At 37.5% G+C, this 25,812-nt stretch overlaps 1 protein-coding gene across 3 annotated transcripts; it reads left to right on the top strand.

The window, feature by feature from the left end:
- The first annotated feature begins 11,425 nt into the window (after positions 1–11,425).
- Positions 11,426–23,460, top strand: LOC139963346 (alpha-(1,3)-fucosyltransferase 7-like). 3 transcript variants are annotated; one of them, XM_071964011.1, is made up of 4 exons: positions 11,426–11,612; positions 15,877–15,955; positions 16,768–17,482; positions 18,890–23,460. In XM_071964011.1, exons 3-4 carry the CDS (start codon positions 16,935–16,937, stop codon positions 19,707–19,709), a joined length of 1,368 nt encoding a protein of 455 aa, XP_071820112.1. In that variant the 5' UTR covers positions 11,426–11,612; positions 15,877–15,955; positions 16,768–16,934; the 3' UTR covers positions 19,710–23,460. The 3 variants fall into 3 exon arrangements, with proteins under 3 accessions (XP_071820112.1, XP_071820113.1, XP_071820111.1); XM_071964012.1 differs by lacking the exon at positions 15,877–15,955; XM_071964010.1 differs by lacking the exons at positions 11,426–11,612; positions 15,877–15,955 and adding an exon at positions 15,505–15,834.
- Positions 23,461–25,812: the final 2,352 nt, after the last annotated feature.

Here is a 25,812-nt window from a genome sequence, read left to right as displayed (position 1 = left end):
AGAGCCGTTCACACTACCTGTCCGCAGTAAGCTGTATTGAGATTTCAATATTCATCATTATTGTTTAATTTATTAATTAATTTGGTTTAATTCATTATTTTAATTTAATTAAAAAACAACCTTACAGTTGTTTTATAGCACTTTTTGCATAATGCGAGGTCGACTGCCTGACTCAGAAACATTATATTTAAGTTGCTTTCTATATTATATCGAATGATATCGTCACAATAGAAAAATAATTTCATGCTGAAATGATCATCACGTGTCCCTTCACCACCAACCTCGCCACCACCTACCCCCACCACGGCCTCTCCCACCCCCACCCCCTCAGGATTGAAGAAGTAGAAGAAAAAAACAATTCGAATAATATATTATATCAAAGTGTCCAAATGATATAAGAATCATCGGGGTTAAATTACAACCTAAGAACAATTGTTTGCACTTCATTCAAATTTAAAGCTGTATATTGAGTTTGGTTGTAATTATGTGTTACTCTGACCATGTCAGTTATACGCCTGTAATTCACATTTTGAACGGCACCCATTTAATCTCTCAATCACAGAATTTACTTTTGAGAGTATAGCCCGAACGATCACCTTTTATAGGGGAATAAAATGAATTATTATATATTGATGAGTGACTCCACCAGGAGCGTAGCGAGCGGGGGGTGTGGGGGGGGGTGTCACACCCCCAATAATTTGGTCGCTGTCGGCAAATTTTGGGTCTGTCGGCAAAAGGAGAAAAGGTGAAGAGAGCGGAAGGGGAAGAAAGAAGGAAAGCTGAATAGAGAAAAGGAGAACAGGAGCTTCTTCCGTGCCAAATTTGACTTAAAATAAGCACCAGATTCTATGGGGAGGGGGACACCCCCTCCTCTTAGACCCTTCCCCCATTTCAGTCACCACTTCCAGATCCGTCGGCAAATCAAATTCTCCACACCCCCCCCCCCAACAACAAAAAACCCCTTCGCTACGCCCCTGGACTCCACGCAAAACTTCAGGACCCAGCAACAAAGTGATTTTATTCTTCATTATATTACGTTGTTAAATTGTCGAGAGCGATCATGTATTCTGTTATACACAAATATCCTGGTATTAAAGTTTCTCCATCCGATATGACGATGAATCCAACACACTGTTTATGATCAGGGCTGAATCATCCAGAATTTGAAAATAGAGGGGGATCTTGCACTGGGATCTTTGCAGCCGGAATGGTTGTATTCTGTATTCATATTTAGGCTATAACGAGGTCTACAATTAGGTTTACAAGTAATAACAAGATATCTTTTGTGTGTGCATGGGTTGAAGATGGGGAGGGATGTTCCACCCACAACCCCTTTGATCCTCGTCTGAAGATATCTTCTGTTCCACCTTTTCACCTTGGTCCCCAAATAAACCATTCTTTTAGGGATACAACGTCGCTTAAATCTACTGTCCGTTAGTCTGAAATGTAATACAAACCTATGGATGATTATTATTATGTATTGATTATTTTGTTGGGCTTCCAAAGTTTTCATCGAACTTATCCAATCATGTCTTTCCCTCCGTATAGGCTCCCACGCTCAATATCATAGAGAGAAAATGTATGTATTTCCCAAAATATGGTAGAAAACATAAATTCAAAATGTCTATTTCTGTGCCTTGACACCACTACCTGCAGGGGCGCAACTACGTATACCCTTCTTGGGAGGCGGCTTGAATACCCTCCCTCCCTCCCCCGAACTCACTTACCGGCAGAGAGATATAAAAAAAAAGATACGTATGTAAATCATATCTAAGCAAAATACGCATATGTACATGCAGGTAAACAAACCTAAACACTTGAAAAATTTTCAACATTGTTTTCAAATGTTGCAAAGCAGCAGCATCGTGCATGTAAGCAACCTCCATTTAACCAAAATCTTTCAAGTGAGAAAGGCCCTCCGCTGACACCCTCCCCTGGACGATATAACATCTTAGCCCCGCCCCTGAAATATGCATGTGTTTGCCCCCCCCCCCCGACTTTTAGCACCAGCTGAGCATTTCCTTATTGGCGTCTCATGAATATTAAATGGAAACAAAAAATGAGGATAGAACCTTCAAAAAAGGAATTTTGAAATCTGTTGACAATTTTACCGTATACTGATACTCTAATTCAATTTTCACGTAAGCTATACAGCTAGCGTCGATATCCCCAGCGGACTTCGGTTCCTCGTGAATGTCTTTTCGCGTTTTAGAGTAATTAGTTTATAACTTACTTTAGAACGTCTCAAGCGGGTTAAACATGTGAGCTGAAAGCGCATAGCTTTGTAATTAACGATGGCTGGGTATGTATCTACACTGGCAGAGACATTCAAATATGAAGAGTGCGCTATTAAAGGACTACGCATATGTAGCTTAATACAGTATCATTCAATTTCAATGTGTTTTAAGTAGACTGAGCTCGTTACCGACGAGAAGGTAGTCTGCACACATAGGCTACCATTAGGCCGGGATGCAAGGCCCCAAAAGTCGACTTCTTGTGACCACCATCAGACAACTACCTTATATGCTCAGATATGATGTAGAAATATGATAGAAGTCTTGTCTCAAACTCGTCAAGCGTAAAAGTTGCGCATTTTATAGTAATTAATATTATTTATTTATAAAATATTTATTTATTCACCATGATTGTAAGCCAACCAGCTTGCGCGTTTCACCCACATTTGGAAGGGGGAATCCTCTCTTGACCAATCGCATCGCTCATTGCATTTCACCTTCACTGTACAAGATGGACGCGTACACGTCGTCATCAATGTCATCGGAAGCTGATGATTCTGAGGGAAAAAACTTCGTCTTACTGTTTCATGCATGTAATCGAAACCCATGGAAGAGTTATTCCCTTTTCAGAGAAAAGCTTCAACAAGTTTTTAGAGTGTTCCACCCTATGGAAAGAGTTAGAGAATCGTCCGGAAAGTGTCATCGCAACCACAGCAGACGGACTTCAATTTGACGATGTATGCACAACAACAAGGTAGGCTAGTAAAAGTAGTATGGGCATGGCATGGGATATGAATGTCTAGATGTGAAATTTATTGTGTTTTACTGCAATTTAGGTGTCATGAGTTGTATCTGAATTGCAAATTGCATATTAAAATTATTAATATTATAGGGATTTATGATTATGACTATGATTATGACTATGAGTATGAGTAAAATATAAATTATAAACATACATCTAATGAATAATGTCAGACTCAGACAATAGTGAGTCAATCAATGATTGACTGTTCACTTCCTACACAAAAAGTAGGTCTAGAAGAAGATTGTGAAGGTTGTGACCGAAAACTGAAAAGTTATAAAGTTTCTTGAAAGTTTGAGAATAATGAATGTGAAGATTAATATACGGAGCAAAGAAGTTTGGGTATAAATCATGGCCCTGTAGTTTATCATGGATCAACACGAAAGGATTACGAGCAGTAGCACCTCTATATTCCTTTTTTCTTGTGTGAAAGTAAGTTGGCCTGCCGTTTCGGCCAACTTACCAGTGTTTCGGCCAACTTACCAGTGACACTTTTCTTATCAGTGTTTTTAAAATATGACGGATCTAGCTGATTATATCAAATATTTGGATAAAACTGATACAATTTATAACGAACATTTGGAATGTACAAAAAAAATGATCTTTACGAACACATTCGCCAGAGAGTTCTAATTTGGCATCGCAGGAAAACTGAAAGCCGATCACGACCAGCGATCTAGATGTGAAATACAGCCACAGATTCTCGATATAACGAAATGGTGGGGTAATTCATGTAATAACCGACAGACAGTTTAGTCAACCTGACATATATGACGTATAATTCTGGCAAATGGGCGAAATAATTCGTGAAAGGGCCTCGAAACACCAAATAGTCCTTTTTTTTCTTCTTTTCTTATACACTATGTAAATTTTACTTGGCTTCGTGGAGGGATTAAAATTTGCGTTCGAATAAAGTGGTTACAATTTGACTCATATACAAACATGGCAGTGTCTATGCCGTATAAAGGCTACCACCATACTTATAATTGGGTATATTGTACCATATATATATGTATGTATATATATATATATATGTATATATATATATATATCGTAATAAGTTGGAAAATCAAGAACAGTGAAAAAACTTTCAGCCTCCACCGGGATTCGAACCACGGGCCTATATATATATATATATATAAATAAATATATATATATATATATATATATATATATATATATACTTGTATTACTCGTATATTCTGCCAGACAGCATTGAGTAAAGACATTTATATTTAGATAACATATTGAAGGGAAGGATTTGAAGACGTCACATAATGGTTTATAAGTATAGTTAATGGAGGCACTCAGATTCTACGTTCATTGAAATTGTTCAAATATGGGTGAATGGATGGAGCTTTAGTTCTTTGTTAACGCAAATACTGCCAATCGGGGTATTAAACGTTAAGAGTGAGCTATTCTATTTAACATAGTGCTTAACGCACAGATTATCTTTTAAAGGAATACATTGACACAGACTTCGAAAAGTATATGTGTCTCCAAAGTATCAATTCAGTTTATACAGAGGAAAGCGTATCAATGTTTTCCAACAGAAGTGAGATAAAGATAGGCCTATATATGCTATATATATATATATTCTAGTTGACTTTTGTGATTGATCATTTGAATGACTTTGTCCTATATGCATTACGTCCATAGTATGATTGCAACTGAGAATAGAAACAAATGAGTTGTAGAAACGTTTCTGTTTGTAAGTTGATAATCTTTAACATATTTTAATTTTCTGGAACGCTTCTTTAAGGCCAAATTAATAATGATTTATACAATTTTTGTTGAAGCCCAGTTAATCACCAGTATATACAGTACTTGGTCGAGGCTGTGTTAGAGGAACAGACATTTCAATTTATAATGAATATGTCTTTTGGATTTGTTTTAAAGGTTAAAGTAACTTAGGAACTAAGATATTTTCATTCTTCACACAACAATCACCTGTTGTTTGAATACCCTTTGTAATAAGTTGCAAAAGAGACTTCGATAATTTCCTCGAAAAGTTCAGCAATCGAGATATTGAGCAGTTGCTTATAAACCAAAAACCCGAATCAAGGTGGGTTTTACAAGATATCACAAATTGAACAATTTATGTCACAAAACCAGGATCCTTCCCGATGGTAGGGTATCCTAAAGGTCAACTGTCCAACTTCACCAAGCAAAGTCCAAATATTATATCAATGACAATTAATCAGAAAACTAGAAAACCATTCCCATATGCAAAGAAGAAAAGGGATTCTTTCCTTATGATTGGATGGGACACTGTCGAACATCGAAAAGTATGATAAAAGCACACCTGGGCTGTTTAAGTTAGAGTGGGAAAGTAACGCGATTATTTCATTATTATCGATATGTTATTATTGTTTCGGTTCTGATAAAGACATAGGCGTACGGGACCATTTCAGTTTGGGGGGGCAGAACTTTTTGTGCCCGAAAGTTCCCGTGACACTATCTAAGCGGAGCGCCACCATCGGTTGGCGCGTAGCGTACAAATTTTTTTTTGGCAAACAATGCCTCTCAGATTGCCGGAAACGGCACTTCTGAGGCCTTGCAAGTTGCATCTAAACATTCTTTATTTTATAATCTCACGTTTTAGAAATTTACACTTCCCCAAAAATTTGGTAAATTAGAAGAAGAAAAAATGGTAACATCCCTTTGAAGGGGAAAAATGGAACAGTATATTTTTTAAGCTCCTATTTAGTTACCTTATTTATTATTTTAACACAGTACTCAGCTAACTCCAGAAAAACATACATTGTTCAACGACACGTAGGCGGGATAATGTCGCTGTGCCGGGTGAGACTGCAATTTGTCTCACAAAACAGTATAAAATGTAACAAGAATATGATAAACCTGTACTACTAGGCTTGTAGGCACTCCCCCCCCCCACCCCACCATCCATGAAAAAGAAAATGTTTCTTATATACACTCATGTTGGGGGTGTCCAGGTCAAGGCGGCGGAAGCACTTTAATCTGGGGGGCACCGACATCAAAGGGCACTTTGTAGAAATTCGATTGGACTGAAGCAGCCTTACATTTAGTACCCTTTATAACTCTTATTGTATTATCTTATTTGCGTATACACGTCACTCCATCAACGCCCCCCCCCCCCAAAGGAAAATATGCCTATACTAGCACTGCAATATCCAATGCGCAAATTGGGAAACAAGGAACAAGTTTTCTTTTGAGACAAAATGAGGTGAAATCATGCTAGTTGCTAATGTAGGAATCTTCCGAATTAAAGTTTTTTTCTTGTTAATATCTTAACAAATTTTTTCCATTCAAAATAGCTTTGAGTTTGACCCACAGAAATTCATTAAAAGTCACGGGCTTAGCCAGGATTTGCAAAGTTGTATGTACAACTATCTGAGCGGAGCGCCACCATCGATTGGCGCGGAGCGTACTAGAAAATTTTTGGTTTTTACAAACCCCTCAGATGACCGGAAACGGCCCTTCCCGAGTATTCATTCTGGTTCCCTGGCCTCTTGCTAACTTGAGGCACCTCAATTTTTATGTAGAAAAAAGGCACATTTTTAACCTGAGGAAAAGTGGGGGGGGGCACGTCCCCCCTGTTCCCCCCCGGTTCCGCCGCCGTTGGTCCAGGTATACAATTGACTAGTTAGAAAAAAAAATTGATCGTGCAAAAAGGGTGGTAGCCCAGATGAACTGCGCTTACGATGGTGTTACACGGAAATATTCGGGCAGCATGATGCTAAATAAAGAAAATCATGGAATTGTCGGGCAAAAATTTGAAAAAAATTCGGGCAAGCTTCTGCATATTTATATATATATATTTCCAGAGGACAAGAAATTCGGGCAAAAGTCCTGAAAAATTCGGGCAGCCTAAGAGGAGAAAAAAAAAATATATATATATATATATATTTTTTCTCCTCTTAGGCTGCCCGAATTTTTCAGGACTTTTGCCCGAATTTCTTGTCCTCTGGAAATTTGGGGGGGCAGTCTGCCCCCCCTGCCCCCCCGCCTCGTACGCCTATGGATAAAGATCAAGTTACTTGTAAAGGTATTAATCGAAACATGGCCGACCTAACAAAGGAAAGCTATTTAAGTGTTCTGCACAATAAGGCTTCTGTACAAATGAAGAATAGAGGATTTAGATTTCATGGCAATCAAATGTAAACATATGTTCAAGAGAAGGTCGCTTTATCATACTTATACATGAAACGTAAAGTTGGGAGCGATGGTGTTAAAACAAGTTATTTAGATATTTGAATGTATTTACGAGCTTAAACGAAACAAATTTGCCTCTTTGTGTGAATTGTATGACCAGCCATTATGTATATCTTAACCATACTTTCGAATTTATAATGATATATACTTAATAAAGGTCAACAGCAAAGTAATAATCATTATCCGGTTTTGTTTTTATTTGTTTTTATTCATTAAATTAAAAGTTACCACCTTCCCTTCCCTTGGTAGTGTATTATTCAAGTGAAACAAAACATGAAACACGCAAAAAAGCTCGTCTTAGTCCCTGCACCAGAGTATCTCAGTCGAGTCAAATCATCCAAACCTCAATTACCAGAACTTGAAGAAAATTTATCTTCTGTGTTGCAAGACTGCAACCTCGATGATACCCGCGCTAGATTTCCGCTGGCGCAACACGTCATTTACTAAATCAAACATATTTGACACTTTTACAGGGCGGTCATTTACAACAAATTCTCCATATCTTTGCCATAAATAAAATGCTACATGATGGGCTTAACCAGGAAAAGATGTTTAAAGCTTGACGTTATTCAGAGTTTTGGTCTTGCTTCTTGATAAATACAAAATAACAACAACAACAACAACAACAACAAAGAGAAAAAAAGGTTTGACTGCTTTTAACGTTTCGATAGCGGTTCCGGATTTTCAAGGTATTCACTATTAAAATATCTTATATCTCTGGATGCCCATTAAATGATTACTTAATGAGCTAGGACGTCGGCTCTTCATTGCAGGCCTAAATGCTAATGCATACATTCTAATAAGACAACATTTTACTTCATGTTAACAGCAGAGTATCACTGGATGACAATCAACGCTATAATGATATAAACAAAGTGTGTCCTACACTGCAAGCATATAATCATTTCAGTTATTTCTCAAAAATTAAAAAGGTTTATATTACAACCTGGAATGAAAGCAGTGGTATTTAATGGTCTACAGCAGGGTTTCCTTAACTTTATGCCCCACGGACCCCCAGTGGATGTCAGAGTTGTCCACGAAGCCCCAACTTTTCGAGACACGATCTGAGTCATTATTATACTTATACCTATATATATATATAGAATTATATATATAGAATTATATATATAGAATTATATATATATAATGTATATATACACAGATGTATATATATATATATATAGATAAATAAATAAATCTATATGAGTTGTCTGATGATCGCCGCACTTTGCAAATAATATATATATATATATATATATATATATATATATATATATATATAACCATAGTTCAACAGATGTGTTTAACTGCTGCTCAAATAATGGAACTTGATTTCCGAATTTATAATGCTATATAGCAGGGTTTCCCTAACTCCCCCCCCCCCCCACGAACCCTCAGTGGATGTCATAGTTATCGACGAACCCCCAACTTTTCGAGACACGATCTGAGTCATTATTATACTATAATACGCATAACAGTGCTTCGTAAAAGATCAAGATCATAATGTAATATTGTAATGGAAAAAAAAGATAAGAACATATATTCATTTGGAAACTTCAAGATCAGATCACGAATAGTATCACGCATCGATCACCCATTACACACGATGAGACTTATTCTCCTGTTTTTCGATAGGTACGACTTTTGTACATTACTAAATTATATGATATATCAGATTTTAGTTTTGATTTTCAGAAACGTCTCACGACCCCCCTGGGATGGACTCACGCACCCCTGGGGGTTCATGCACGGGCCCCAGTTAGGGAACTCCTGGTCTACAGCATATCAAAGGTAATGTGCCTAGAGCCATTCTATAATGAACGTTTGGAATAACTCAAGCAGCGCCACATAGTGACTTCATTGCTGTGGTTAATGAGTTAAGTAGGACTATAGTGGTTTTTCTAAGTCTGTAATTTGCAGATCACTGTCGAAGACAGAAAAAACAATGTTTGTATATTTGTGAATGTGCGTGTGTGCACTTGTTTTTCATTTAGTTGTAGTAGCAGTTGTAGTAGTTATAGTAGTAGTAGTAGTTGTAGTAGTAGTAGTAGTAGTATTAGTAGTTATTATAGTAGTAGTAGTATAGGTGGTAGTGCAGACAGCAGTAGCAATAGTAGCGGTAGTTTCAGTACTTGTTATAGTAGTAGTATATAGTAGTAGTAGTAGTAGTAGTAGCAGTACCAATAGTGGTAGCGGCAGCCGTAGTAATAGTTTAAGTAGTAGTAGCAGAAGTAGTTCAGTAGTAGTAGTAGTAGTGGTATAGTAGTAGTAGTGGTAGTAATAGTAGTAGTAGTAGTATGGTAGTAGTAGTATAGTAGTAGTATAGTAGTAGTAGTATAGTAGTAGTTGTAGTATAGTAGTAAAAGTAGTAGTAGTAGTAGTAGTTGTAGTAGTAGTAGTAGTAGTAGTAGTAGTAGTAGTAGTAGCAGTAGTAGTAACACTAGTTTTAGTGGTCGTAGCGGCAGACGACGACACGAGTTACGATCTACATACAACCTATATATATATATATATTATGTGTGTTTTTCCTACAGTTATCTATCAGTTCATAACGCCAAATCCTTCAGCTTATACACTGGCGTGTGTCGCTTCTAGTGGTCGGGCTCATCGTCACTACGCAATCAGTCATGTAAAATCGGCAATATCAACATTAGTTGACCTTCGAACTATGTACTGGGATCATACATGCCTTCAGGAACAGATAATCTTCAGGTAAGCGAAATTATGAATGTCAATATAAGTTTACCTTCAAGATATCAATCAAGTAATGACAATATCACATGACTAAACGTCATCCACGATTTCTTCCAAACTGGTGGCTACATGAAATTGTTATCCACCTCATATCCCTTTACATATTTCTACAAGGATACTTCAACTTTGTCGAATTTTAAGCCTTTGTCTGAAGATGACGTCAGGGGCATTATAATGTCTAGCTCAGATGCCTCATGTCCTATTGACCCCATTCCCACTTCTTAATTTACTAAAAGGTTGTTTAGATGTTATGGTCTCTTTTGTTACTAGGTATAGTTAATCTGCCTCTCTTGCACATGCGAGTTCCCTATGAGTATATGACCTTTAAGTGTGCCATCATCCACCTCTCTTAAAAAGAATTCCGGGCTTGGTACTTGTTTTGCAAATTACAGAGCTATAAGTAATCTCTCACAAATGACATTGCCAGATGACATTCCCAATATTATTCCAAAATGGCATTCCCAGCGGCATTCCCAAATGACATTCCCAAATGACAGTCTCAAATGGCATTCCCAATATTATTCCCAAATGGCATTCCTAGTTACCAATCTTAGGGTTACTCTTTAATCATTCCCAAATGGCATTCCCAATGGCGTTCTCAGTTGCATTCCCAGTGGCATTCCCAGTGGCATTCTCAGTGGCATTTCTAGTGGCATTCCCAGTTGGCATTCCCAGTGGCATTCCTAGTGGCATTCTCAGTGGCATTCCCAGTGGCATTCCCAGTGGCGTTCCCAGTGGCATTCCTGGGCATACCGACATTACTTAGTACATACTAGTTTATTGTGCTCTGATTGGATGAAATCGACATATGTCGATAAAATCGACATATGTCGAATTAAATTGACATATGTCGGTTTCCGTGCTCTCATTGGAAGACATTGTTACGTGCACTAGGAAACGACATGTGACTAAAGCCGTCGAAAGAGAGCACGAGAAGCCGGCATACGTCAATTTAAATGGATTTATGCGGATTTCTTCTTCATATGTAGATTTCATCCAATCACGAGAAACTTACATATGTCCAATTTTAGTTCGACATATCAGGGCTTATCGCAGACAAGGCGCCCCTTTTGCTGTACTTACATTCATGCACTTCAACATCCAAGCACGTAAAACAGATTTTGTGTATAAATAACATATCAAAAAAGATGTTCTCCTGATACTTTCCGACTCTCTCCCTACGGAAGAACACTCGTGCTGCTCGATATAGACTCTATAATGAGTTTGCTACCTGTAAGCAATTGGTTATAAACAGGGCTTTGCGGAGTAAAATGACATGAGTCGCATAGGTCATGTGACCATAAAACAAAAGCTCTCCGTCTACAAGCTAGAACCAACTTTAACTGGCTGTTCCATGTTTGCCTATACTAGACAGGTTATCAGGTTATAAAGTGAGGGTTCACAGTGTGCATCTGGAAAAGAGTTTCTGTTCTTCGCCTTTATATATATATAAACATATATGTACCGTAGCTGGTATATCTGAGTTTATTTTATCCGTGATGACCTGGCATGTTTTCGCTCAGGGAGTGGTTATAGCTGCCATTTGTATCTTTATTAGAAGAAAAGCCAGAACTTTTATGCTGAATCCAGTGGTGGAGAACAAGCAATAAGTTCGAAGAATAACGGTTTGTAACATTGTTAAAAATGATCGCGTATATTAAGTAATTGTTTGTTATCTTTTTAGACGTAAAGTGCAAAAATTGTTATCATGGGTCTGGTATATTAATGTTAGTATATTAATGATCAAGACGACAATATTTTCCAAAACACAAGTGTATGAGATACTGAGCCTACATAAACAATGTTTCGGTAGCGGCGCATGACCTGATACTACCCTCTATGCTTTCAAAGACGATCATTCTAACAGATGTCAATATTTTTGAAGCAGTGATCATTTCTTAAGCTTGATACATGATTAAAGCAGTAACGTAGGAACCAGAGGATTAGGGGTAAATGATGTCATTATTATGCCTTCTAAATTTGCTAAGCAAAGGCAAAGATAAAGAAAGATCTTTTTATTATATAGAAGGCGATAGCGTATATTCTAATTCAAGAAATTGACATGCCTTCCCTCCAAGTTCTAACCAGTGACTTTCTTCTTTACGAGAGAACTAGAAACGAACGAGATTCCGGGAGCTTCGCCTCCCGGTGTCGTAGTGTAGGGCTTTTCCCTTTCGCCCTAGGTCGCTAACTCATATATATAATAAAGGTGTTCAATTCGTCCATTTGAAACACTCTCCTCGGCTTATCTTTACGATGTCACAACAAAGGCCCGAGGGTCGTATATGCGGTCCACGCGCAAGTTTCCAAAAGCCCAATCATGCGGCATGTATTTTATTGAAGCATATCCTCCATTCGGTGTTTTAAATTTAATTTGATTAAACATGTGATAATCTAATTGCCTGTAGCATTTGTTATTACCGGATCTAAGAAACATGGGGAAATATGTATCAATTGTCTCAATGCAGTACCGTATCTTGACAATTGTTTGCTCTAATATAAGCCTTCCATGCAAACCTCCACATTACAATGAAAATCCTTCTTGAAATTTCATCCCCTTTCACCGGTGTCGTTGCTTTCCAAAAGACATCTGAATTATGACCAACTATACAGAACAGTAATGGCCGCCATGTCGTTTGTTGAATGACAATATATTGATGGTTTATGCTCATTTCACATCATGCAATTTACCCGGGTGAGATGTGGAAATACACTCTAAAAACTCTAAAAACTCAGTGCTATAGTGTAGCATTGTGAGAACCTGTATATACGTATTGCGATACTTGCTGACAAACTGCTTTAGTGTTGATTTAATAGCTTAAGCTATTTTTCAATAGCAACTTATGTGTAGTGTTAGCTTGTGGTCGAGTATCGCAACTTAGGTTTTGAGGGCGATTTATCAAACTTCCAAAGTGTAATCGCGACTACTGGTGATTAATCGATTACGACTATCAGCACTATAATCATGAGGGTGATGTCACATTCGTGAGAACTCAATAGTCTCCAAACTTGGTGAGTGCATGTAGACCTGGGCATGTGAGTGATGAAATCATAGCGTCAGCGGTCAAAGGTCATGCAGCCCAATTGAGATCTGCAACTCAATGGGTTGTTTTATAATGTTTTTAAGTATAATTTCATAGCAGTTAAATTAGTTATAAATTTGAAAACATTAAATTCACATTAATGTTGCCCTTTCAATGCTCTATACATGACATGTGTTTGACGACAAAAATTGTCCCTACCAGTCCAAATGTCTGTTTGTGAAGATTACCCGTTCGTTATTGGTCAATGTTTAGAAAAGATAGTGGCATTGACGCTGACATTCCACGTCTTATTAATCATATATAGAACAAAGTCCAAGTTCAAGATTGCCGATCTCGCTTCATTTATTGTTTTATTGCAATGTTTAATTACATTATTTGATTACACTTGAACTCTAACACACTTCATCACATACTTCTTAATCAAGGTTCTGTGGACATAGGTTTGCAAGTCTAGTATAGGCATGGTTCTTTATCACATAAGTATTTGAACAGGAATATTTCAAATCTTGTCGTTAGATATTATTTCTTATTTGAATGAACAGATAGGTGTTCCAGTGTAGATGAGTGGCAATTCATTGCAACTCAGAAATTTACCTTGTAGTACTAACCTGAACAATCTTGATATAGATTTGATTCGAGTAAAATGGCTCACCACCCCCTCCCCCAACCCCAGCCCCTTGTTGGTTTTTATTCAAAACTACTCGTTGCTAATGGTCAAGTGGTCGTTTTAACTCGGTGTAACTTACATTTGCTTTTGTTAGACCTTGCAGGAACTTGTAATAAGTAGAGACTGAGGTGCCACAGACAATATATAGTAATGAGGCATTGCACGGTGTATGCTGAACTACATTCTTATAGTTTCTCTCTCATGGCACCCGATACTCTTAGCCCGTACAGTAAATTCTATTCATGTCCTGTAACACTTGTTAAATATATCTCGAACCAGTGGCGTAGGAAGGTACTTTTGAGTGGGGGGCTGAAGACTGATGGCCGGCCTGGGTGAGGGGTCTAAGGGGAGGGGGTGTAATTACTACTTTGTGTTCGAGACAAGGGCGTAGGAACCGGGGGGCTGGGGGCGCCATCCCCCAGTGAAAAATATGGGGGCGGAAGTATCATTCCGCCCCCCCCCCCCCCGCTTCGCAAGTCAGAAAACCCCTTTTTCATTTCCAAATGAGAAAAAAATCTCATTTGGAGCACCAAATTGCATTTAAGGCCAGGTGAAAATGCAAAATTATTTACAAAATGGAGTGGGGGTTGAAGATGTGCTATATTGCACCAAATTGCATCTGAGGCCACCTGGAAATGCAAACAAATCCAAAGGGGAGGGGGAAACCCCCAGGCCGGCCAGCAGTCTTCAGCCCCCCCCCCCCACTCAAAAGTAGCTTCCTACGCCACTGAATAAGGTTATCCTAATCACTCCTAGGGGTTAACCCTAACCATAGGTTTTTTCCCGGTCCACAAGATACGTCATTCATTGGGCTGTATCATGCATGATGACATTGCTCGACATATTTAACTGTGTACAAAACGGTTCTCTTGAGAAATATACTGTCACGTGAGGATTGGCTGTATAATTTTAGTTTTATTTATGAATAAACATTAGCTAATTATGCACATTGATGGTGGAAAAGGGAGTGACTGCTTAATTATTTTCTGTTATGTTATTCGTTTTGTTTTTACAACCTTCGTTACAAGGACACGGAACACAGGTTTGTAACCTCATGTGTTTTGTTTGAAATGTTTTGTCTTCTTTGAAGATATGAACATCACATAATATGCATGACATGTGGGTTGCAATTACAAGGTTTTAACTTATTATTATTTTGACCATCGCAGTTTGCCCATAGTTAATGAGTTTCCCAAAGTTATCAAAACTTCAAATGTGTATATCTTGGAAATGGCTGGAGCATTCGAAAAATGTCAACAGACTTTGTAATGAGTATACATTACACACAATAAATGTACTGAATATGGGGCAAATTGGCTATAAGTGTCCGTAGTACGTTAGTGACATCGACTTCCGTTACCTCTGGATGTGTACTATTTTCGACTTTATCATGTGAAGTATATGTTCCCTTTCGAGGAGAATTGTGATACACACCCGACGATGATCCCACAGTCACAGTCTCGATGTAAGGGGACTGGGGGTTGAGAGCGGATCAGACGTTTGGTAGTTTGGTTTTCGTGCCCAGATTCTTTCCTGGGTGACATTTCTTTAAAAAAAAAAGAAGGGTTTTCGACTTAACACACTGCAGAGTTACTACTGTTGACTGGCTCTAGTTATTCACATCTCTCGTGGCCTTTTTATTTCAAGTCTAACCAAAGGTCGATAGGACATTATGGATTTGCATGATTTATCCAGCTGCCTATCTGGCTCAGTCAACAATGGAACTGTTTGAACAGGGTAGAGTGTATTTATTGCCTTTAGAAGTCGATGAAGAAATCGATATGATTACGTCACGCAAACTTACTGGCTTCTCAATACTGTTCATACTTTTATAATGAGTGCAGTGTGTGTTTTTGTTGTGTGAATGCATTCATGGATTCAAATATATAGACCGTCATGTAGAGCGCTCTGTAAATGGAGCTAGTTGAAAACAAAATTATTGTTATATACTCCTGGATTCTTCAGCCAATACGTTAACTTAAACTTAATGTTAAAGACATGGTTAACGATGACGAATGAAAGTTGAATTTCGGGATGTGTTGCTGCATACAGGAGAAGGACACGGATGACTCTTAATGAATAGCCTATACGTGAATCAAAGTTGTTGTTTTTTTTTTTTGTTCATTGTTTATACAGGTATGTCCTTTTTATTATAAACGTTATCTGTTACTTTCACAGGTTGACATTCTTAGTTTCGTCATTCTCAGTTTCGTCATTTGCTCCTCTTTAGTGTCAGAGAATATTTACAAGAATTATAGTAAGTAATGAATGATAGCTTTGTTTTAAAGCTCTCCTAAACATCAACATTTAAGTGTGTGTCTACAGCCAAAAACGTAATATTCTTTCGGGCTGTGCCAAAAGTTTAGCACAATTTTGAATTTAAGCACCGTCGATTTGACCAAAATTGCTCAGATAACTATTACAGACTATTGGAAGACTTAACATAATTACCCCATCCTCTCACTCGCCCCCCTTCCCATCTCTCCATTACGAAAGAGGAAGTTGCACCCCTGTCTGAAGTTATCATTTTAACCTTCCTATCATTTTTCAGTAAAATAATCACACTATATAACACATTTTAAAGTGTTAAACAAAAATATATCACTTTATAAAGTTGACTGTCTTTATTTTGTATTGAATAATTAGAAACTATATGTACTATGTAACATATATCTTTATCAGACCTTCCAGTGGAGTAAGTACCTCACCTGCCCAATTTTGATCGCAGAGAAAGAGAGGGAGGGAGAGGGGGAGGTGGAGGTGGGGAGTTTATCTGTTGATTTTGAGAAGAGCGGTACCCTTATTAGCACAGTTAGACTTAAATGTAACTTGCAACTTTTATTGCAACTTTAATTTTCAACTTCCATTTAATACATATGGGGAGGTTTGGTGGGACTAAGAACCCGGATGGGGTGCGGGGGCGGAGGGGGTGAGGGGTTCCTATAGTAAAAACGTCGCCACGCTGTCCACCGCATTACCGAACCTTCACTCACATGTCCGCAAAAAAAGTTCATTGTTATAACAAGGATGCATACACCTTGATAAATATTTTAATTCTTTTGATTTCAGAACTGGGGTGATAGTGCCGGATTCGCTCAAACAAAAATGAATCTTAACTCTTAATACAAACGAATCTTCCTAACGACAACGTCAGGATTCATACGTACACCGTATTAGCTAATACTAGGGAAGTATTTTATAGTCGGGTGCTGGCTTTTGCTTCTGCAATTGGAACAATGGAGGGCAGGCTACATACCACCATTGTATCATTATTGACTTTCATTTTGGCGATGACTGCAAGTTATTGGGAAAATGGCAGAAATTCCGTACAAATTTACACCTACCAGCCTCCATCCTACCGAAAAATTGATGCCAGGTTAGTGGTGGCTGATCAAATGAGGACTCCATCGCTTATACCGGTTATTTCTATGTTCAATGAATCTAAGCAGACAACATATCCTCCCTCTGAGAGATTATCTTCGCCAACTTCAGACTCAATTGACAAAACATCTCACCAAGCACCGCTAGGAATTGGTGGATTTAGCGGTGGAATTGTAACCAACTCATCGTCACCAACAAGAAAAGACGGAATACGTTCTAATTGCGTGAAACAAATACAACTCTGGTCTAAAATCGCTTTTGCCTTCCCTGAGCAGGACTATGACTGTGCTAACACTAACTGTAAGGCACGGTACATACACAGTAATTCCTATCAGAGGTTAGCTACGAGCCACGCAGTCATTCTGCATCACAAAGGAACGTGGCGCTGGGAAGATATCGCAAGGTAAAAAAAAGGAATTATTTCTCGTCGTAATACTACAGGAAAAGGTCCTCATCAGTATGTTTCATCCCCATTCGCTATTTCTATGACCAAGATGTTCTCTTTGAAATTAAAACTACTCCTTTTTCGGCTATCAATAATTTCATTAAAATATTTGAAAGAGATGACCGTATCATGTGTCAATTGTTCCATTGTAGCAAACCCATTGTTTATTTCAAATGGAAATAATGACGTTAGTCCATACAGAGATATTACTACAGAGTTTTAAAGATTTGACTTTATTTCCTTTCTTTCGCTTCCCCAGTCTACTTATGTAATTTCTTCTTCTACCTAACCTACAAACCGTTTTAGGACTGGATTTTACCTTAGATTTTGCAGTTTGTGACGTCAAATACTTTTCGATATTTCACTCCCAGAGAATCTCGCGCAGGGTGAATAGAGGATAATGTTTACTTTCAATATATAGGGGATTATATTCATATATAACAAACGCAGCTATAGGTATTGAAATTGAGGTATACTGTGCCTATGAGCGTTTCCCTGAAGAAATTATCCTTTTGGTTTTTAGGCGATATCATGGTTCTAATCATTATTGTATTTTACTTCCAACTTCAAGATATGGTTATATGTTGTTTTGGAAAAACAAATAAATGAAATTAAATCTAGCTTAGTTTCAGATGTCTTTAGATAATAGAACATTACAACTCCACCCTCCTGCAAAGATATAGGCTCGTAATTGGGGGAGGGGGGTTTAAAAAAATTATTAGTTTAAGTAGACTTTCTTGTTAAATTTGCAAAATGAACTCTGCTTATAAAATAGCCTCACTAAGAATTTTTTGTCTTCCATTTTGCTTGAAGTGGTCAATTTTGTCAAAGTGTAAATATTCCGCCTTAACGTACAATATTTCTAACATAGTCAACAACGTATGAGAAATGTGTGGATAATATTATGTTACAACTGTCATGTGGTTAGATGTTTTGATTTGGATGCTATCAAATTTATGCGAACTTAAAGTTATTTTTTATTGTTATTTTATATGAAAGTTACTACAAAAACAGATATGGAATTTCAGATAATCTACGCATAAGGTCAAAGTAATCTATACGTTGTGCTACACTTGACACTTTAAAGCTAAAAATTACTTGGCTTGCAGATGGCATGCTATACTGTAACTAACAATTAATACTGCATCGCCCTTGCCCATGAACTAATAAAAAAAAATGGGAACATTTGCTTTCGACCTAACCTGCTTAATTTTCAAATATTGAATATATGCCTATTCCTTTTGAGAAAAAAATTGATTCAATGTTCATAAGTAATATCCCGATGAACTCATTGCACCAGAAGGATAAAGGTTCCCTGCTTCCTTCCTGACTGAATTGATGGATTCTTTTTCTCTCCGTTTACAGAAATCGACCAGATGGTCAGATGTGGATTTACATGTCCAAAGAGAGCCCTCTGCACTCCAGAAAAATGAAATCAGAGAACCCTTCCCAAATGGCTTACAACTGGTCAATGACATTCCATACCGATTCAGAAGTCACCATTCCGTATGGAAGGTACTTTGGGAATTCACCGGAAATCCCTCAAAGTGACAATCGAAATTGGGCGGCTGGAAAGACGAGATTGGTGGCCTGGATGGCGTCAAACTGTGGGGTGACATCTTGGGGTAGGACCAAATTTGTACGGGATCTTCAGAAATATGTTCAAGTCGATACGTACGGCGCATGTGGAAAATTGAAATGTCCACGGAATAGTGAAGCATGTGACCGAATCTTGAGCAGTCATAAATTTTACTTGTCGTTAGAGAACAGTGAATGTGAGGACTATATCACGGAGAAATTTTGGGATAAAGGACTGCGTAAAGATATGGTGCCGATAGTTTATGGCACAACACGTAAAGATTACGAGAAGGTAGCGCCTCCATATTCGTTTATTCATATCAGTGATTATAAAAATATGTCGGATCTGGCGGATTATATCAAATATCTTGATAAGAATGATACAGCTTATAATGAATATTTTGAATGGAAGAAAAAAGGATCGGTAGAAAGTTATAACCAATGCCAAGCACATACTGCGCAAGACTTCTTCTGTGGAATTGTGAAAAAGTTGGAGGAGATAGATGAACGGGTTTTCAAAACAGGTCAAACCCAGCCTGAAATTATGGACATTAACAACTGGTGGCGGGCTTCATGTCATCATCGTAAAACCATTTGGTCGCCTTAAAATAGCAGCCAAAAAATAAATATATACTTAAATAAAACAATTAAGCATTTACAAATCTTTTGTAAAGCATAATTTTATAGCTAGTATTTTTCAACTCAGATTGTGTGTTAAGATATGTAGAAAACATACTCTACAAAGTTTCTTTTTCGAAATAAAAATACCTGTACAGAGACAATCCGAAAAAAAGAATAATTTCTATTGGATCTCTACAGATAACTCATTTCAAAGTTCTACCAAAAATGAAATTATAAAAGGCAATATTGTTCATGTGCTTTCGTGTGCTTATTTGCCTATCCCGGCACTTTCCTCACTTCTGTCAACTTTTTTATGTCACAACGTTTTGCAAATCTTTCTGCATTTTCTATATTTTCTATTTTTTCTATATTTTCTGCATTTTCTATATCAACTATATATTCAGATGTTGTAATTTCGCAGTATTATGGAAGGGGTGGATACAGGATGTTACAAAGGATAGGGTTTAGCCCAAGAGCCGTTCACACTACTTGTCCGCAGTAAGCTGTATTGAGATTTCAATATTCATCATTATTGTTTAATTTATTAATTAATTTGGTTTAATTCATTTTTTTAATTTAATTAATTATATTTCGGCCATTATATAACGCGCCATATCTGTCAACTTCACACTCCTGGCGCAGGTGTACAGTCTTGTTCATGGCTAAGGTCGTCTCACACGACTTTATAACTTAACCCTGGTCATTGGTAACTTGTCACACCTACACACCAAAGTGTGCACAATTCAATCAATCTCTCCTGGGGCACCACAGTGCACCACAACCACGTGTCCCCCGGGGCACTTCCCATAGGGTGCAGGCACAAACCTGCGCACGCAACTATATATATTTACAAGTAACCTCGCAATTCCCCATTTATACATCTGGGTGAAGAGAGGCAATGGAGATAAAGTGCCTTGCCCAAGGACACAACGCAATGACCTGGCCAGGGCTCGAACCTGTAATCCTTAGATCACGAGACTTAACCACTTGACCACAACGCCCTCCCAACTCTTAATCTTCCCCTTTAATGGTCCCACCTGACCAATAGGAATTTCAAACATGCTGCAGCCCAGTTAATATTGGAATGGAATAAAATCATGACATAACAATGGACACATCTAAGTTCTCTGCCACTCCCATATTTGGAAAAAAAAATCGGACCTTAGACACAGCTTACAATCAAGTTATTTCTCGTATGATGCATTTCAGTCTATATCACAGCTTCTATAACGTGAAATTCAACATTATAAACATAGAAATGAAATATGTCAATGTGGAATCAATGCTAAAATTAATATTTGGTGAGAAATTTACAGTCGATGTAATATATGTTTTAGCTGCGTAACCATATGATTTCCAATTGACAGGGAGAAATATGAAATATTAAAAACATGTTGTATTTGACATGACACAACGTTTTGATGTTAATCATTCCTCTGGAATAGGTTGTTAATCTTCCTTATCATAAGGCTATGGTCATGTATCCATGCATAATATAATTTGATGTGGAGTTAATGTGACCCTCATGATGCGTGGTACATAAAGACATAAATAAAATTCCCGAAACGCCTTGATATTTCGGCAAAAGTAGCTATTTTATGGGCCAATAACATGCTAATTGAAGGGCGTTAGAAATCTAACGTCTGGTTCTGAATATAGTTAGTCATCTGAAGCATATTCATATTCGTACCTGATATCTAAGGGCAAATAGATCTCTCAAAGTCAGAGGGGAGAAAATAAACACAGACAAGATTTCTATATGTAAGGCAAAAGGGAGTTTGGAACCGATTATCAGAAACCATATCATCCATGGAGTTAATTTTTGGGTGATGTTATGTTTTCGTTATTCTGATTTAATTTTATCTAAATATGAACGGATCAGTTGGAAACTTTGCAGAGAACGGTTTTGTAATATTAAGACATTATGGATAACTATAGTTGCATCAGCTTAATTAAATGCTACACACGTATTATACTGCACACAATGGTGCACACGCCATGAAACAGGTCTGGATCTTCTTTTTTAAGTTTCTATCCACAGCGCCCGTGTTTTGACCTTCAGAAGGAGGGCCCATTTTCTTAAAAAAAAAAAGTTGTGGGAGTTTTGAAAGTCTGCTAGTAACATCATTTGTGAATTCACTTTTATTATCCCTCGTTGAGGGTTATGTAGCACTCTATGACCGAATAATACTGACTATATTAGATTTAGAGATGCATTTGCAGTAGCTTTGAATCTGAGATACGTTGTTGATGGTTTGACAATGTATTGTGAAGGTTTGGCAAAGAATAATCCTACAAGAAACTTATTGTAGTTATTAATGTCCAAAGCTGGGAAGAATCACAATGACCACATTTTAAGAGACATGCGTGGAACAATTTTCAGATAGCGGTAATATCTGGGCCCCAGGCGCGTAGCCAAGGGGGGCGCGAAGGGGGCGATCGCCACCCCCCTGATCATATTTTTTTGTATGTTTTTATGATATCGCTAGTAATTTTAAGCTTAGATACAACTTACCAGGCCTCCGAAGTGCCATTTCCAGCGATCTGCGAGGCATTTTCAGCCAAAATTTTCTTGTACGCGTAACGCCAACTCATTGTGGCGCTATACGCGTAGATAGTTTTCAATGCAGAATCTACGGCTCTGATAGTTTGCTTACAGGTTCGCCCTCCCTTGGCAAATTCCTGGCTACGCGCCTGCTGGGACCACTTTTGTTGCATAACTGAATTCTCACGTGACTACCTTTTGAGTTTTGATGGAACCATTTGATGACGTTTCAGTAAAGTCTCGAGTGGTCACCTGGCAATTGCATGGTAACATTACTTATGAAACTGCTGTTTGAAATTCTGTTCTTCACATCGACATTACGTCCCGCCTCGCACAATGTTGGCCACCCGGTTAAATTTTTTCTTCTGATAATGCATGTTGTATGTATTATGGTTATGATTTTTTTTATATATATATCTGGATAGTTTTACACATATCAGAGAATTTTTCGACCTGAAAACTCAACTTTCGTGTCTCAAAACACGAGGGACGGAATTTGGACATGTTTTTATGATATTAGAAACATTTTTGGCACTTTTATGGTGTTCATAATTTATGAACTTAAATATAATAAAAATGCAACATTCTTCTTTTTCTTTAAATTCATATACACCTCAATTTATTATGTTATAAACCAAAAGGAAATGTTTTATATTGCATTAACATCTAAACTCATTTTGTCCGATTGACTAGTTTTGGCTTTCACCTTAATGTGAAAGCAATTGGTATGAGGAATAAAAAAAAAACACTGCCAAGTATGAAGCGCCTAACCTGCATCTATATGCATGGTCCTGCCATGAAATTAGACTCTTTAGATACGCCATACACCTTGCATATAAAATAGGCGTATTGTCTATAAGGGATGAAATATGAGGGAGGACCCCCCCCCCACCCCCCTCGCCGATACCAGGGCCATGCCTCCTGCTGGGTCCGCTCTTGACCCTGGTGATAAGAAACAAATCTCTACTCTAAATCATTAAACACAGATTCAAAATAGATGCGAACATTATGCATTTCACTCTCTATGAAAGCGTGCAGTCAGAATTATGTATTATTATACTATTGCTCTGGCAACTGTCATTTCTCACTGTAAGTATAGTGTCCATGTTTTGTATGTATTTGAAAGCTTGCTCCAATGGATTACTATATAGAGACGAGGAAACGAATCGAAATATAATCGATATCCCATATATATATATATATATATATATATATATATATTGTATTGTATTGTATTATGTTATATATATATATATATATATATATATATATATTTAATAAATAACATATTACAATACATTACAAATTTTGTCAAGGACCAATAGTGTTGAAGGTCATCCAAATATGGTTTGGTTGAGTTATTAGAATTTATTAATAAAAAAATGTGTATTAACAGTTACACAAAGGTCTGCAAGACGTCGCTATTAATTCCCAGTTATATTAGCATATTTTAAAGATGAATATCTCAAAACCGCTAGTGTATCTTATTGTTAACTCGAGACCAAACAATATTGTAGCAGGAAGGATGAGATTAGGCGAAATATGTTATGACTTACACACACGCACCAGCTTCCCGGTCGATATAACTTTCAGCAGTAATGATTTTGAATGCAGCACGCAATTAGTAAAAGGATTTTCACATAGCATACAAGTACGTTAATAATTTCTAACTTGGGCAGGTACAATTTGACATGACTAGTAATAGTATTGCTTCTAGTTTTACTTAACATTGTACTGGCAGACGTGTTGAAAGAGCCTTGTCTTTTGTTTCTCATGATATCATTTTGACTTCCGTCCAGAAAATTATATCCATTAAACTGTTTTCAAATATGTTAAGCGGCTGTAAATTAACCTTTGTGTGAAACATTGTATCTCTATAATGCGGCCGAATGGCAGGTGTACGTATCCGCAAAAGAATAACCAGCAGATTTGTAATGACATTATCCTTCACTGCGGTTTGCTTTGGAAACGGGTCGTAGTTACAAAGTAGATCGACCCCTGAAGTTTAGGATAGCAACATCTGTGTTTAAGGTAGTAGCATCGCCTGTTTAGGGTAGTAGCACCTCCTGTTTAGGGTAGTAGCACCACCTGTTTAGGGTAGTAGCACCTCCTGTTTAGGGTAATAGCACCTCCTGTATAGGGTAGTAGCACCTCCTGTTTAGGGTAGCACCACCTGTTTAGGGTAGCAACGCCACCTGTGGTCCTTTTGGCGTTCCATACGAACCAGCCAACCCGCACACTAAGTACTAGTTCAAATCTTGCAACAGGCTGAGTTGTGCCAGTGAGGCAACTTAAAAAAGCTGACGCACATTAACGCGCTTGTATGTTACTTTACGAAGTTTCCGTAAAATCATACATTATAACCGCAATTTATAACATGTGCATGTCACCATATTGTGTGTAGGTGGTGATGGTCTCAAACTTCCTTATATCTTAAAGGTGAGGGTTCCCCTCCGGTACCTTCCCCATTTTGCAGATCACATGCATGATGACAAGCATTGCATCAGGAAAAGTTGGGAGCTATTCATACGTGTGGCCACAATTGTGTTCAGGATACATAACTAGCGTATATGCACATATACTTTTTAAATCACGGCAATCTTCACCAAGACCGGATGGTAAATTGCGGCGGTATAGTACCTTATAGACAAGAGTTCCTCTATAAAGGAACTCTTTAGTATAGACTAGCTAACCGAGTATCATTTTCTACATTGACTGACATATATATGAGTAATTCATATACATTTCAACCGTTATTGTCGTAACAATGCTTTTCTAAGAAACCGGCATATACAACGAACATAATACATCATAATAATATAGGCTGGTATACTGCAGCGAAACGAACGATGATTGACTTGAACAGATATACCATCATGTTGATATCATACCTCAGTAGTAAAAATAAAGGTTACCAGGGGACGTTTCATTGTGAACTTAAATGTGCATTGAGGTCAACATCGAATATAATCCTGACGTAATATTGCAACTCTCTACGTCATGGCATACCGTAGGAGTCCAACTAAGCTTAAAGCGATGCAGTTAAAGCGTGCATGGGTAATGCTTTTATTGTTATTATAATTATTATTATTATTTTTTTTTTCCTCCTGTTTATTTCTTCGATAGTATATATACAGAAACATACAATGTCAAATGTTATTTTGTTGTTACACAATAATTAAACTAGAATGAAGCTGTTTTTTAAGTCATCATATAAATAGCGTTTCTTACAGTACTGTTGAACTTTTACAGCAAACTTAAACTTATAAAAGAATGTTTCCGTGTCTAGTTGTACATTTCTTCTTGAGCAATCAGAAATATAAATCTTCATATGTAATATCAGAAAATTATATGGACTATATTCCTGACATTGAAAACCAAAGAAAATATCTTCTTTCGAAAAGAAAAACTGCTTGTTCAATAGTCGTCTCTCAATATCTAAAATAAACTAGGAGACCAGGCTGCAATCCCAAAAGAGGTGTTCAATAGTCTCCTCATGTAACTTACAAAAAGAACAATTTGGCGAGTCTACAATATTCATTTT

Source organism: Apostichopus japonicus, chromosome 22 (genome assembly GCF_037975245.1).
Source record: "Apostichopus japonicus isolate 1M-3 chromosome 22, ASM3797524v1, whole genome shotgun sequence".
NCBI classification, from domain to species: Eukaryota; Metazoa; Echinodermata; class Holothuroidea; order Aspidochirotida; family Stichopodidae; genus Apostichopus; species Apostichopus japonicus.
Note: the sequence above shows the minus strand (reverse complement) of the source record. Positions and strands in the feature narration are given on the sequence as shown.